Consider the following 13394-nt stretch of genomic DNA (forward strand, 5'->3'; position numbering starts at 1 on the left):
ATTATTTCTAGTGGGACATCGTTGATCAAAATAGCATGAAACACCACACATTTTGTCACATAATTATTAAACAGGAAAAATAAAATGGACATGGCAATATAGCTATTAATAAATGCAGCCATGTGTGGTTTTTTTTTTAATATGAATCTTTGTGAATGAATATTACTAAATAAGACAGGGCTCGCCATCAATTTTGGACCTATGTTTTTGGTTTGTTTTTATAGATGTCAATCCCTGAGAAAACTTGCTGACTTATGTAAGTAGATAAGTATGGAGGGACTTATGTTACTGGCAGTATCAGTCAATTCCTTGAACTCCTTCCAAGGTACATGCTAAACTCAACTACAAATCATTCTTTAAAAACTATTTCCAGTATTCCATTAGCCCATCAACAGAAAGTTGGATTAAAGAGTTACTGAGCATGGCCCTGCCCATCAGAACAATACCCAGGTTTCCCCTCAGTCAGCCTTTCCCATCAGGAAGCTTCCAATAAGCTCTCCATCAGAGGTAAGACAGAATGACAACCACAATCACAGAAAACTAATCAAACTGATCACATGGATCACAGCCTTGTCTAACTCAATGAAAGTATGAGCCATGGTGTGCAGGGCCACCCAAGACAGATGGGTCATGGTGGAGAATTCTGACAAAACGTGGCCCACTGGAGAAGGGAATAGAAAAACACTTCAGTATTCTTGCTTGGAGAACTCCATGAACAGTATGAAAAGGCAAAAAGATAGGACACTGAAAGATGAACAACCCAGGCCGGTAGGTGCCCAATATGCTACTGGAGATCAGTGGAGAAATAACTCCAGAAAGAGTGAAGAGACAGAGCCAAAGCAAAAACAACACCCAGTGGTGGATGTGACTGGTGATGGAAGTAAAGTCCAATGCTGTAAAGAGCAATATTGCACAGGAACCTGGAATTTTAGGTCCATGAATCAAGACAAATTCAATCAGTTCAGTCACTCAGTCATGTCCGACTCTTTGCCACCCCATGAATTGCAGCACGCCAGGCCTTCCTGTCCATCACCATCTCCCGGAGTTCACTCAGACTCACGTCCATCGAGTCGGTGATGCCATCCAGCCCTCTCATCCTCTGTCGTCCCCTTTTCCTCCTGTCCCCAATCCCTCCCAGCATCAGAGTCTTTTCCAATGAGTCAACTCTTTGCATGAGGTGGTCAAAGTACTGGAGTTTCAGCTTCAGCACCAGTCCTTCCAATGAACAGCCAGGACTGATCTCCCTTAGGATGGACTGACTGGATCTCCTTGCAGTCCAAGGGACTCTCAAGAGTCTTCTCCAACACCACAGTTCAAAAGCATCAATTCTTGGGCACTCAGGTTTCTTCACCGTCCAACTCTCACATCCATACATGACCATTGGAAAAACCATAGCCTTGACTAGATGGACCTTTGTTGGCAAAGTAATGTCTCTGCTTTTCAATATCCTATCTAGGTTGGACATAACTTTTCTTCCAAGGAGTAAGCGTCTTTTAATTTCATGGCTGCGATCACCATCTGCAGTGATTTTGGAGCCCAAAAAGATAAAGTCTGACACTGTTTCCACTGTTTCCCCATCTATTTCCCATGAAGTGATGGGACCGGATGCCATGATCTTCATTTTCTGAATGTTGAGCTTTAAGGCAAATTTTTCACTCTCCTCTTTCACTTTCATCAAGAGGCTTTTAAGTTCCTCTTCACTTTCTGCCATAAGGGTGATGTCATCTGCATATCTGAGGTTATTGATATTTCTCCTGGCAATCTTGATTCCAGCTTGTGCTTCTTCCAGCCCAGCATTTCTCATGATGTACTCTGCATAGAAGTTAAATAAGCAGGGTGACAATACACAACCTTGACGTACTCCTTTTCCTATTTGGAACCAGTCTGTTGTTCCATGTCCAGTTCTAACTGTTGCTTCCTGACCTGCATACAGGTTTCTCAAGAGGCAGGTCAGGTGGTCTGGTATTCCCATCTCTTTCAGAATTGTCCACAGTTTATTGTGATCCACACAGTCAAAGGCTTTGGCATAGTCAATAAAGCAGAAATAGATGTTTTTCTGGAACTCTCTTGCTTTTTCCATGATCCAGCGGATGTTGGCAATTTGGTCTCTGGTTCCTCTGCCTTTTCTAAAACCAGCTTGAACATCTGGAAGTTCACGGTTCATGTATTGCTGAAGCCTGGCTTGGAGAATTTTGAGCATTACTTTACTACTATGTGAGATGAGTGCAATTGTGCGGTAGTTTGAGCATTCTTTGGCATTGCCTTTCTTTGGGATTGGAATGAAAACTGACCTTTTCCAGTTCTGTGGCCATTGCTGAGTTTTCCAAATTTGCTGGCATATTAAGTGCAGCACTTTCACAGCATCATCTTTCAGGATTTGAAATAGCTCAACTGGAATTCCATCACCTCCATTAGCTTTGTTCCTAGTGATACTTTCTAAGGCCTACTTGACTTCACATTCCAGGATGTCTGGCTCTAGGTGAGTGATCATACCATCGTGATTATCTTACTCATGAAGAACTTCTGTGTATTCTTGCCACCTCTTCTTAACATCTTCTGCTCCTGTTAGGTCCATACCATTTTTGTCCTTCACTGTGCCATCTTTGCATGAAATGTTCCCTTGGTATCTCTAATTTTCTTGAAGAGATCTCTAGTCTTTCCCATTCTGTTATTTTCCTCTATTTCTTTGCATTGATCACTGAGGAAGGCTTTCTTATCTCTTCTTGCTATTCTTTGGAACTCTGCATTCAGATGCTTGTATCTTTCCTTTTCTCCTTTCCTTTTCACTTCTCTTCTTTTCATAGCTATTTGTAAAGCCTCCCCATACAGCCATACAGCCATTTTGCTTTTTTGCATTTCTTTCCATGGGGATGGTCTTGATCCCTGTCTCCTGTACAATGTCACGAACCTCAGTCCATAATTCATCAGGCACTCTATCTATCAGACCTAGTCCCTTAAATCTGTTTCTCACTTCCACTGTATAATCATAAGTGATTTGATTTAGGTCATACCTGAGTGGTCTAGTGGTTTTCCCTACTTTCTTCAATTTAAGTCTGAATTTGGCAATAAGGAGCTCATGATCTGAGCCACAGTCAGCTCCCGGTCTTGTTTTTGCTGACTGTATAGAGCTTCTCCATCTTTGGCTACAAAGAATATAATCAATCTGATTTTGGTGTTGACCGTCTGGTGATGTCCATGTGTAGAGTCTTCTCTTGTGTTGTTGGAAGAGGGTGTTTGCTATGACCAGTATGTTCTCTTGGCAAAACTCTATTAGCCTTTGCCCTGCTTCATTCCATATTCCAAGGCCAAATTTGCCTGTTACTCCAGGTGTTTCTTGACTTCCTACTTTTGCATTCCAGTCCCCTATAATGAAAAGGACATCTTTTTTGGGCGTTAGTTCTAAAAGTCTTGTAGGTCTTCATAGAACCGTTCAACTTCAGCTTCTTCAGCGTTACTGGTTGGGGCATAGACTTGGATTACTATGATATTGAATGGTTTGCCTTGGAAACGAACAGAGATCATTCTGTCGTTTTTTATATTGCATCCAAGTACTGCATTTGACTCTTTTGTTGACCATGATGGCTACTCCATTTCTTCTGAGGGATCCCTGCCCGCAGTAGTAGATATAATGGTCATCTGAGTTAAATTCACCCATTCCAGTCCATTTTAGTTCACTGATTCCTAGAATGTCGACATTCACTCTTGCCATCTCTTGTTTGGCCACTTCCAATTTGCCTTGATTCATGGACCTGACATTCCAGGTTCCTATGTAATATTGCTCTTTACAGCATTGGACCTTGCTTCTATCACCAGTCACATCCACAACTGGGTATTGTTTTTGCTTTGGCTCCATCCCTTCATTCTTTCTGGAGTTATTTCTCCACTGATCTCCAGTAGCATATTGGGCATCTACTGACCTGGGGAGTTTCTCTTTCAGTATCCTATCATTTTGCCTTTTCATACTGTTCATGGGATTCTCAATGCAAGAATACTGAAGTGGTTTGCCATTCCCTTCTCCAGTGGACCACATTCTGTCGGATCTCTCCACCAAGACCTGCCCATCTTGGGTTGCCCCACGGGCATGGCTTAGTTTCACTGAGTCAGACAAGGCTGTGGTCCTAGTGTGATTAGATTGACTAGTTTTCTGTGAGTATGGTTTCAGTGCGTCTGCCCTCTGATGCCGTCTTGCAACACCTACCGTCTTACTTGGGTTTCTCTTACCCTGGACGTGGGTTATCTCTTCACAGCTGCTCCAGCAAAGCGCAGCCGCTGCTCCTTACCTTGGACGAGGGGTATCTCCTCACCGCTGCCCCTCCTGACCTTGAACGTGGAGTAGCTCCTCTCGGCCCTCCTGCACCCACACAGCCACCGCTCTTTGGATGTGGAGTAGCTCCTCTCGGCCGCTGCCCTGACTTCAGGCGGGAGGTAGCTCCCCTTGGCCACCGCCCCTTGGGGCTGGGGTCCTCCTGGCTTCTGCCCCTGACCTCGGACGTGGGGTAGCTACTCTCGGCCGCACTTGTGCGCCGTCGCAGCTGCCCGCGCCCAAGGCAAATTAGAAGTGGTCAAACAGGAGATGGCAAGAGCAAACATTGACATTTTAGGAATCAGTGGACTAAAATAGACTGGAATAGGCAAATTTAATTCAGATGACCATTATATTCAGGTATAACTTAAGTCAAATCCCTTATGACTATGTTAGGTAGTTAGAATAGGAAACCGGAGTCCAAATTGGCGGTGGCTAAAAGACAAGGAAGAGAAAAGCCTGAGAAAATAGAGCAAAGGAAGGTCAAAGGAAGGTCTGAGGATCGGAGTGAGGACATCAGGTAGAACAAACAGGACTCCTGGCTAGCCCAATTTACATAGGGCAGGCCCAGGAGGGGAGAAAAGAAACACAAAAAGAGGAGCCCTCGCACTCTTCAGGGTGTGGGCCATTGCTGAGGGCAAGGGCTCCGGCCAAGGAATGCAGCCTGGCTAGGTTTTGCCTTCGGAGTGAATTCCTATGCTGATGAGGGGGAGGCTCATCCCAACCACTGGGGAACCACCCACTCCTCCATCTTTTGACAGTGCCTGATGAACTATAGAATGAGGTTCGTGACATTGTACAGGAGACAGGGATCAAGACCATCCCCATGGAAAAGAAATGCAAAAAAGCAAAATGGCTGTCTGGGGAGGCCTTACAAATAGCTGTGAAAAGAAGAGAAGCAAAAAGCAAAGGAGAAAAAGAAAGATATAAACATCTGAATGCAGAGTTCCAAACAACAGACTGGTTCAAAATAGGAAAAGGAGTATGTCAAGGCTGTATATTGTCACCCTGCTTATTTAACTTATACGCAGAGTACATCATGAGAAACATTGGACTGGAAGAAACACAAGCTGGAATCAAGATTGCCGGGAGAAATATCAACAACCTCAGATATGCAGATGACACCACCCTTATGGCAGAAAGTTAAGAGGAACTAAAAAGCCTCTTGATGAAAGTGAAAGAGGAGAGTGAAAAATTTGCCTTAAAGCTCAACATTTAGAAAACGAATGGCATCCGGTCCCATCACTTCATGGGAAATAGATGGGGAAACAGTGAAACAGTGTCAGACTTTATTTTGGGGGGCTCCAAAATCACTGCAGATCGTGACTGCAGCCATGAAATTAAAAGATGCTTACTCCTTGGAAGGAAAGTTATGACCAACCTAGATAGCATATTGAAAAGCAGAGACATTACTTTGCCAACAAAGGTCTGTCTAGTCAAGACTATGGTTTTTCCTGTGGTCATGTATGGATGTGAGAGTTGGACTGTGAAGAAAGCTGAGCGCCGAAGAATTGATGCTTTTGAACTGTGGTGTTGGAGAAGACTCTTGAGAGTCCCTTGGACTGCAAGGAGATCCAACCAGTCCATTCTGAAGGAGATCAGCCCTGGGATTTCTTTGGAGGGAATGATGCTGAAGCTGAAGCTCCAGTAATTTGGCCACCTCATGTGAAGAGATGACTCATTGGAAAAGACTCTGATGCTGGGAGGGATTGGGGGCAGGAGGAGAAGGGGACGAAAGAGGATGAGATGGCTGGATGGCATCACTGACTCGATGGACGTGAGTCTGAGTGAACTCTGGGAGTTGGTAATGGACAGGGAGGCCTGGCGTGCTGCGATTCATGGGGTGGCAAAGAGTCAGACACGACTGAGCGATTGAACTGACCTCAACTGAACTAGAGCTGTCCTGCCACTTCTGGGTGTGTCTTTTGGCTTATAGATTGGGGATTAAGGTTTACTTGAATTTGACTTGTCATCCTGGACCCAATTGATTTTAATCGGTTTATGTTATGCCCTTGTGCTATGTCATTCTGTCAAAGGTTGTGCTCTGCCCCCTTCCCTCCTGTTTCATGCCCCATCCGGGCCCATAATGTTGCCTCTACAATTTTCTTAAGGGACAACCAGAAAATAGATGGCCCTTGGGAGGGAAATACTGTATAATATCCAATCCCTCTAGATAGTCAGGCCTTCATCTTCTATGTTTCCTACAACATGTACAGCATCTCCCATCTCCCAGTGAACCCACTAGGGCAGGCAACAGGCATACAATGCCGGCTAGAAGTCCATCAGTTGGGCTTCAAGGGATAATGTTTGCCACTTTGGGAGTTAGCCCTGCAGGCTGTTTGGGCCCAAACCCTTACCACCCTTCTCCTAAAGTTACATACCCCTGGATCAAATCTCCACTCCACTTTTATGGAACATTTGGTCTGTTGCCTCTTAACAATTTGTTCTTAAGCCAATTACTAATTCCTACAATCAGGACCCTGGGCCCTTTTAGGCTCCACGGAGACTATTATTAACATACCTTAATGCCAGATAACCCACTCCTTGGTCATTACTTCTGTTATTACCTAAAGTGGGTCTATGACAACGAAACGTTTACCAGTGGAGACACCCTAACCTGCTCTTATGAAGGACTAGGGGAAGAAATCAATGACTTGCAATCCCTTAGAGCAGTAAGAGGACAAGGCTTATGACTGTTTCACTGTTTCCCAGCCTCAGGGCACAAGCTTGGATTGCTTTACATCATGATATCTATTCCCATCCACAGTGGACAAACCAGCAATGAGTTAAGATTACAACCTCTTAATCCTACCCAGCACTGGTCATGCTGCAGACCTTGGGGATGCCCAACTCCAGTCCGGGGGTCCCAGGAGGTCAACCTGCCTTGACCTGCCTAGGGATCTGGTCCTCAAAAGGTTGTCACGCCTCAACCTGCTCGGGGATCCGCCAGTCCAGGGGTCCCAGGAGGCTGTCACGCATCGACCTGCCTGGGGATTCGATCTCTAGGAGGCTGTCATGCCTCAGCCTGCCTGGGGATCTGCACCCTGACCGGGGGACGCCTGGCTCTCAGGTTGCAACAGTACTGGGTAAGATAAGCTTCAGAAATACTCACCCCTAAGGAAGTCCACCCATGGAAATAGAAGGAAGCCTATTACTTATGGGACTGTGCCTAGTCTCAGCAATAACTCAGGAGCCCAACGAGAACCCCATTGCCTTTCTGGAAAGGCTAAAAGAGGCCCTCCTAAAGTTTACCAATCTGGACTTAGACTCTTACGAGGGACAGGTGATTTTAAAGGACAAATTCCTGTCCCAATGTGCATCAGATATCAGAATTAAGTTACAACAGCTACAGCAGCCGGACCCTGCTTCCTCTTTAGATGAGATGGTCCAGACAGCCACCAATACCTTTTATAACAGAGAACAGGAGAAGGAGGCCAAGGCCCAGGAAAGGGAGAAAAGGAAAGAGACAAGGCATGCCTAGATGCTGGCCACCCTCCAGGGGAGCCCTATGGCAAACCCCGAGTCCTTAAAGGACAAGGCACAAGGCAAATGCCTAATCTGTAGACAGGGAGGGCATTGAGCCAAAGAGTGTCGAAACCATGACAAGTCTCCTAAAACAGCTTGCTACAAATGCCATCAACTGGGACATTGGGTGGCACTCTGCCCTTGGGACCCAAGAGCCTCAAGGTCAAGCGCCAAGCCTTCCCTCACGATGGTTCAACAGGACTGCAGCGGCCTGCTCCAGCCAGCCCGCCTGTCACAGATGACCATCATGGGGCTGGAGCCAAGGGTGCAACTGGATGTGGCAGGTAGGTCCGAATTTCTTGGTTGACACGGGGGCTACCTACTCTGTCTTGATCTCCTACTCCGGAGCCTTCTCCTCCCACACCTGTACCATTTTGGGTGCTACAGGAAAAATAACAACTAAAAGATTGACCCAAGCACTTCTTTGTTGCTGGGATGGACAAATATTTTCCCACCAGCTTCTGGTGGTCCCTGAGTGTCCCTACTCCCTTACTGGGAAGAGACATACTTACTAAACTGGGGACCACCATTGTGATGGGAAGCTTTTCAGCCCCAGAGCCCTATAGCTTCTGGTTACTACTGAAGAACCCATTACACCTTCTCCAATAGAGAGGGACCGAAAACTGTAGGAGGACAAAATTAACCCCCAGGTGCGGGACCAGGGAATTCCTGGATGAGCCCACCAAGCTGAACCGGTCACCACTGTCCTCCAAGATCCCACTCGGTTTCCTAACAGGAAACAGTATCTCAGAAGAGAGGCTCTGGAGGGACTACAGCCTTTAATAAATAAATTCCTTGCTTGTAGGCTATTGGTCCCCACCAATTCACCATGTAACACCCCAATCCTCTCAGTAAAGAAAAAGTAAAGAAAAATTATTAATGGTTAATGGTTCAAGATTTCCAGATCATAAACAAAGCTGTAGTTCCCCTCCATCCCACAGTACCCAATCCCTATGTAATCTTGGGAGAAACTCCACCCAGTACCAAGTGGTTTACAGTCTTGAACCTCAAAGATGCTTTTTTTTTTTTTGCATGCCACTGGCTAAAGAATCCCAATATCTTTTTGCCTTTGAGTGGGAGGCCCCAGGAGAAAAACACAAACAGATGACAGTATTACCTCAGGGGTTCAGAGATAGCCCCCACCTGTTTGGACAGGCCCTTAGCCGGGATCTCCTATATCTGGACGTAGATAACCTACTACTTTGCTCTCCAGATGAGAAAAATGCCCAACAACATGCAATTCAGGTTCTAAACCTTTTGGCAAAAAGGGGATATAAAGTCTCCCGTGCTAAGGCACAGATGGTTGAGACAAAGGTCACTCTCACCTGGGAGTTCAGATTACACACGGGTCTAGGAGGCTGTCCTCTGATCGGGTACAAGGAATCCTCCAGGTGCCCTCCCCCACGACTCAAAAACAATTGCAAGCTTTCCTGGGGCTAACTGGGTATTGTAGAATCTGGATACCCAATTGCCCAGCCCTGATATGAAAGCTTAAAGGGACGGGATGATTTGAGCCCACTGATGTGGAGAACTCCTCAAAAGAAGGCAGAGACTACACTAAAACAGGCCTGAAATCAGGCACCTGCCTTGAGGTTGCCAGACCCAGAAAAAGCATTCCAACTTTACATCCATGAAAGAGAGGGAAAATAGCCTTGGGAGTGTTAACTCAAAGGTGGGGTCTGGGCCCAGCCTGTAGTTTGCTTATCTAAGAGGCTCGATCCAATGAACCGAGGCTGGCCCCACTGCCTTCGAAATCTTGCGGCTACTGCAATCATGGTAAAAGATGCTTTAAAACTCTCCTTTGGGGGCAAACTAACTATTTTTACCAGCCACCAAGTGAAACAATGCCTAAATGGGAGAAGCCATTTATGGATGTCTGATCAAAGAATCCTCAGATATCAAGTAGTACTGATGGAAAATCCAGGCCTCACTATATTCCCTTGTGAGGTTCTTAACCCAGCCACCCTCCTACCTACCCCCAAGGGCTCTGTCCCCTTTCACTCTTGCCTAGAAACCTTGGACCACTGGACAAAACCCTGAGAGGGATTGTCAGAAGATCCTCTGAACAATCCTGAGGAAATCTGGTACACTGATGGAAGCAGCTTTGTCTTAGATGGGAAAAGAAGAGCTGGGTATGCAGTAGTCTCCAATTTTGAGACCATAGAGGCTAAGCCTCTGCCACCAGGCACTTCAGCCCAATTAGCTGAGCTCATAGCCCTGACTCGAGCTTTAGAGCTGGGAAAAGGAAAAAGAATAGCCATTTACACTGACTCCAAGTATGCCTTTCTGGTGCTACATGCACATGCGGCTATCTGAAAAGAAAGGGGCCGCTTGACCACCCGAGGGTCCCCAATCAAATATGGTGATCAAATTCTTAGACTCTTGGAGGCAGTCCATCTGCCCACTAAGGTTTCAGTCTCCCACTGTAAAGGACACCAAAAAGGGAGCACGGAAGTGGCACGCGGGAACCAAGCAGCTGATCAGGCAGCTAGGAGAGCAGCATTACAGAACAGTGACCTAATAGGGATTGCCACCCTAGTTCCACAGACTAACTTGCCAAAAGCTCCTGCATATACTGAAGGTGAGACTCTTAAAGCTAAGAGTGAGGGCTCTCAAGAAGATCATATGGGGTGGTTGCAAAAGGAGGGACTCCTTTTTCTGCCTGGGAACCTCCAATGGAAGTTGGTTAACTCCTTACACGCCACCACTCATTTAGGGGAAAAGGCCCTCCAAAGATTACTAGAAAGGTCCTTCAGAGGAACAGGCCTCCAAACAACAATAAGACAGGTGGTCTCCTCTTGTCCCATTTGCCAAATAAACAACCCCCAAGGAGCTCGAAGACCCCAGCTGGCCCAGCCCATCCAACGACGTGAGACCTACCCAGGAGAGGACTGGCAGATGGACTTCACCCAGATGTCAGTTTCTCAAGGGTATAAATACCTATTAGTCATGATAGATATTCACAGGATGCATTGAAGGCTTTCCCACCTGAACTGAGAAGGCTAAGGAGGTGGTAAAAAAACTGCTCCATGAAATCATCCCAAGACTTGGTCTGCCCGGGTCATTAAAAGTGACAATGGGACATCATTTACTTCTAAGGTCAACCAAGGGGTCTCTAAAGCATTGGGCATTACTTATTATCTCCATTGTGCCTGGAGGCCTCAGTCTTCAGGAAAAGTAGAAAGAGCCAACCAATTCTTAAAATCAGTGATAAAAAAGATAACCCAGGAGACCTCCATGGGGTGGAAGGAGGCTTTACCAATAGCTCTCCTCCACACCCATATTGCCCCTAAGGAACAGGTTGGTCTTGGTCCTTATGAGATGCTATATGGGAAACCTTTGGTTTATGTCAATGACCTCTTCCTAGATCCAGAGGCTCAGACGCTCCAGTCTTATACCATGGCCATTGGGCAATTCCAACAGGATATATGCTTTTGGGGTATGAACCAGGACCCAAAAGATTCTAAGGAGTCATCACTATATGCTCCAGGGACTCAAGTCCTAATTAAAGTCTGGAAAAATGGGTCCCCAAAGGCTCAACTCCAGCCCTCATGAAAGGGCCCCTACCCTGTAATACTTTCTACCCCCACAGCAATTAAGGTACCAGAATGTGACTCCTGGATTCACTACTCACGAGTCAAGCCGTGGAAGAAAACAGAAGAGGACACTCAATACACCTGTGAGCCCCTGGGAGATCTCAGATACCTATTGAGGACTACAGATGAGTGCCATTCTAATGAACACCCCCAAAATCAATACACCTGTGAGCCCCTGGGAGATCTCAGATACCTATTCAGGACTACAGATGAGTGCCAGCCTAATGAACACCCCCAAAATCTAGTTTCTGGGGATAAGATTTCTCAGGACAGCTCTAAAGAGCCAACACAGCTTGGTAGGGACCGTACTCCAAAACAGGCAGGAAATAAATCTTCTGATCCCTGAACAAGGAGGGACTTGAGCCATCCTGGAGATGGGAATTTGGAATTGGCTAATGCCCCTACTGTGTTGTTGGGTGTTGTCATTATAGACATGCCTGAACCGGCTAAGTCTGCTCCTACCCCTAAAAAGGGCTCTAAAAAAGCTGTGACCAAGGCCCAGAAGAAGGACGGCAAGAAGCGCAAGCACAGCCCAAAGGAGAGCTACTCCGTGTACGTGTACAAGGTGCTGAAGCAAGTCCATCCGGACACCGGCATCTCGTCCAAGGCCATGGGAATCATGAACTCCTTCATCAACGACATTTTCGAACACTTCGCTCGTGAGGCATCGCGCCTGGCGCATTACAACAAGCGCTCGACTATCACATCCCAGGAGATCCAGACCGCCGTGCACTTGCTGCTACCTGGGGAGCTGGCCAAGCAAGCCGTGTCCGAGGGCACTAAGGCTGTCACCAAGTATACCAGCTCCAAGTAAATATAATACGCCTAGCCGCTGTTAACGGAGAAGGTAATGGCACCCCACTCCAGTACTCTTGCCTGGAAAACCCCATGAATGGAGGGCCTGGTGGGCTGTAGTCCATGGAGTCGCTAAGAGTCGGACACGACTGAACGAGTTCACTTCACTTTCACTTTCAATGCCCCTACTAGTCCTTGTTATACCATATTGATGCTGCTTATGATTGTTCCATGTATTATCAATTGTCTAACCTGTTTTGTCTCTGCCCAGGTCGACAAGCTACAACATGCAGTGCCAGTTCAACAAAGATATAAAACTACAGCTGGCCATGGAAAATATCACTCACCCTTAGATGGACACTGCTATAAGGACTCTGAGGTCTGAGACTAGCAAGAAAGGGAGGCCCAATACCACTTGCCATCCCAGTTCAGCAGGAAGTAGGCAGAAAGACCTCAACACCCCTATTCCCAAAGAATTGTGCCTCCCATCTCTTGAGGGGGGAATGCTAGGTAGTTAGAATAGGAAACAGGAGTCCAGAATGGCAGTGGCTAAAAGACAAGGAAGGGAAAAGCCCACAAAAATAGAACAAAGAAAGGTCAAAGGAAGGTCCAAGGACCAGAGTGAGGACCTCAGGTAGAACAAACAGCACTCCTGGCCAGCCAAGGGGAGGAAAAAATATATAAAAGGAAGGGCCAAAGGGCCAGGGCTCTCTCTCCCGCGTGCTAGCATGCTCTCCCACTCTCTTCTCTTCACGTCTTTGGGTCCGCATGTCCTCACGCCTCGAGAATGGATTCTCCTGTTATTTTCTAAATAAAATAGAGCTGTAACATGGAGCTGTAACGCTGATTTGTCTGAGAGCTATAAAACCATCTGTCCAAGACCTGAGAGCTGTGACGCGCCGAGGGCTTTAACGTCCGTCACTCCAAATCTTTGTTGTGACGAGACAGAACCGAGGAGCATACACTCGCCTGACAGTTATACACTGGAAGTGACAGATTCAAGGAATTAGATCTGATAGAGTGCCTGAAGAATTACAGACAGAGGTTCATGACCTTGTACAGGAGGCAGTGATCAAGACTGTCCCCAAGAAAAAGACATGCAAAAAGGCAAAATGGTTGACTGAGAAGGCCTTACAAATAGCGGAGAAAAAAAGAGAAGTGAAAGGCAAAGGAGA

The 13394-nt window shown here is 46.4% G+C and overlaps 1 protein-coding gene across 1 annotated transcript; it reads left to right on the forward strand.

Annotated features, from left to right (window-relative positions):
- Positions 1–11857: 11857 nt before the first annotated feature.
- LOC139177746 (histone H2B type 1-F/J/L-like) lies at positions 11858–12238 on the forward strand. Its single transcript, XM_070774399.1, has one exon. It carries the CDS (start codon positions 11858–11860, stop codon positions 12236–12238), a length of 381 nt encoding a protein of 126 aa, XP_070630500.1.
- The last annotated feature ends 1156 nt before the right edge of the window (positions 12239–13394 follow it).

The sequence above is a fragment of the Bos indicus genome, chromosome 19, assembly GCF_029378745.1.
Source record: "Bos indicus isolate NIAB-ARS_2022 breed Sahiwal x Tharparkar chromosome 19, NIAB-ARS_B.indTharparkar_mat_pri_1.0, whole genome shotgun sequence".
In the NCBI taxonomy this organism is placed as follows: Eukaryota; Metazoa; Chordata; class Mammalia; order Artiodactyla; family Bovidae; genus Bos; species Bos indicus.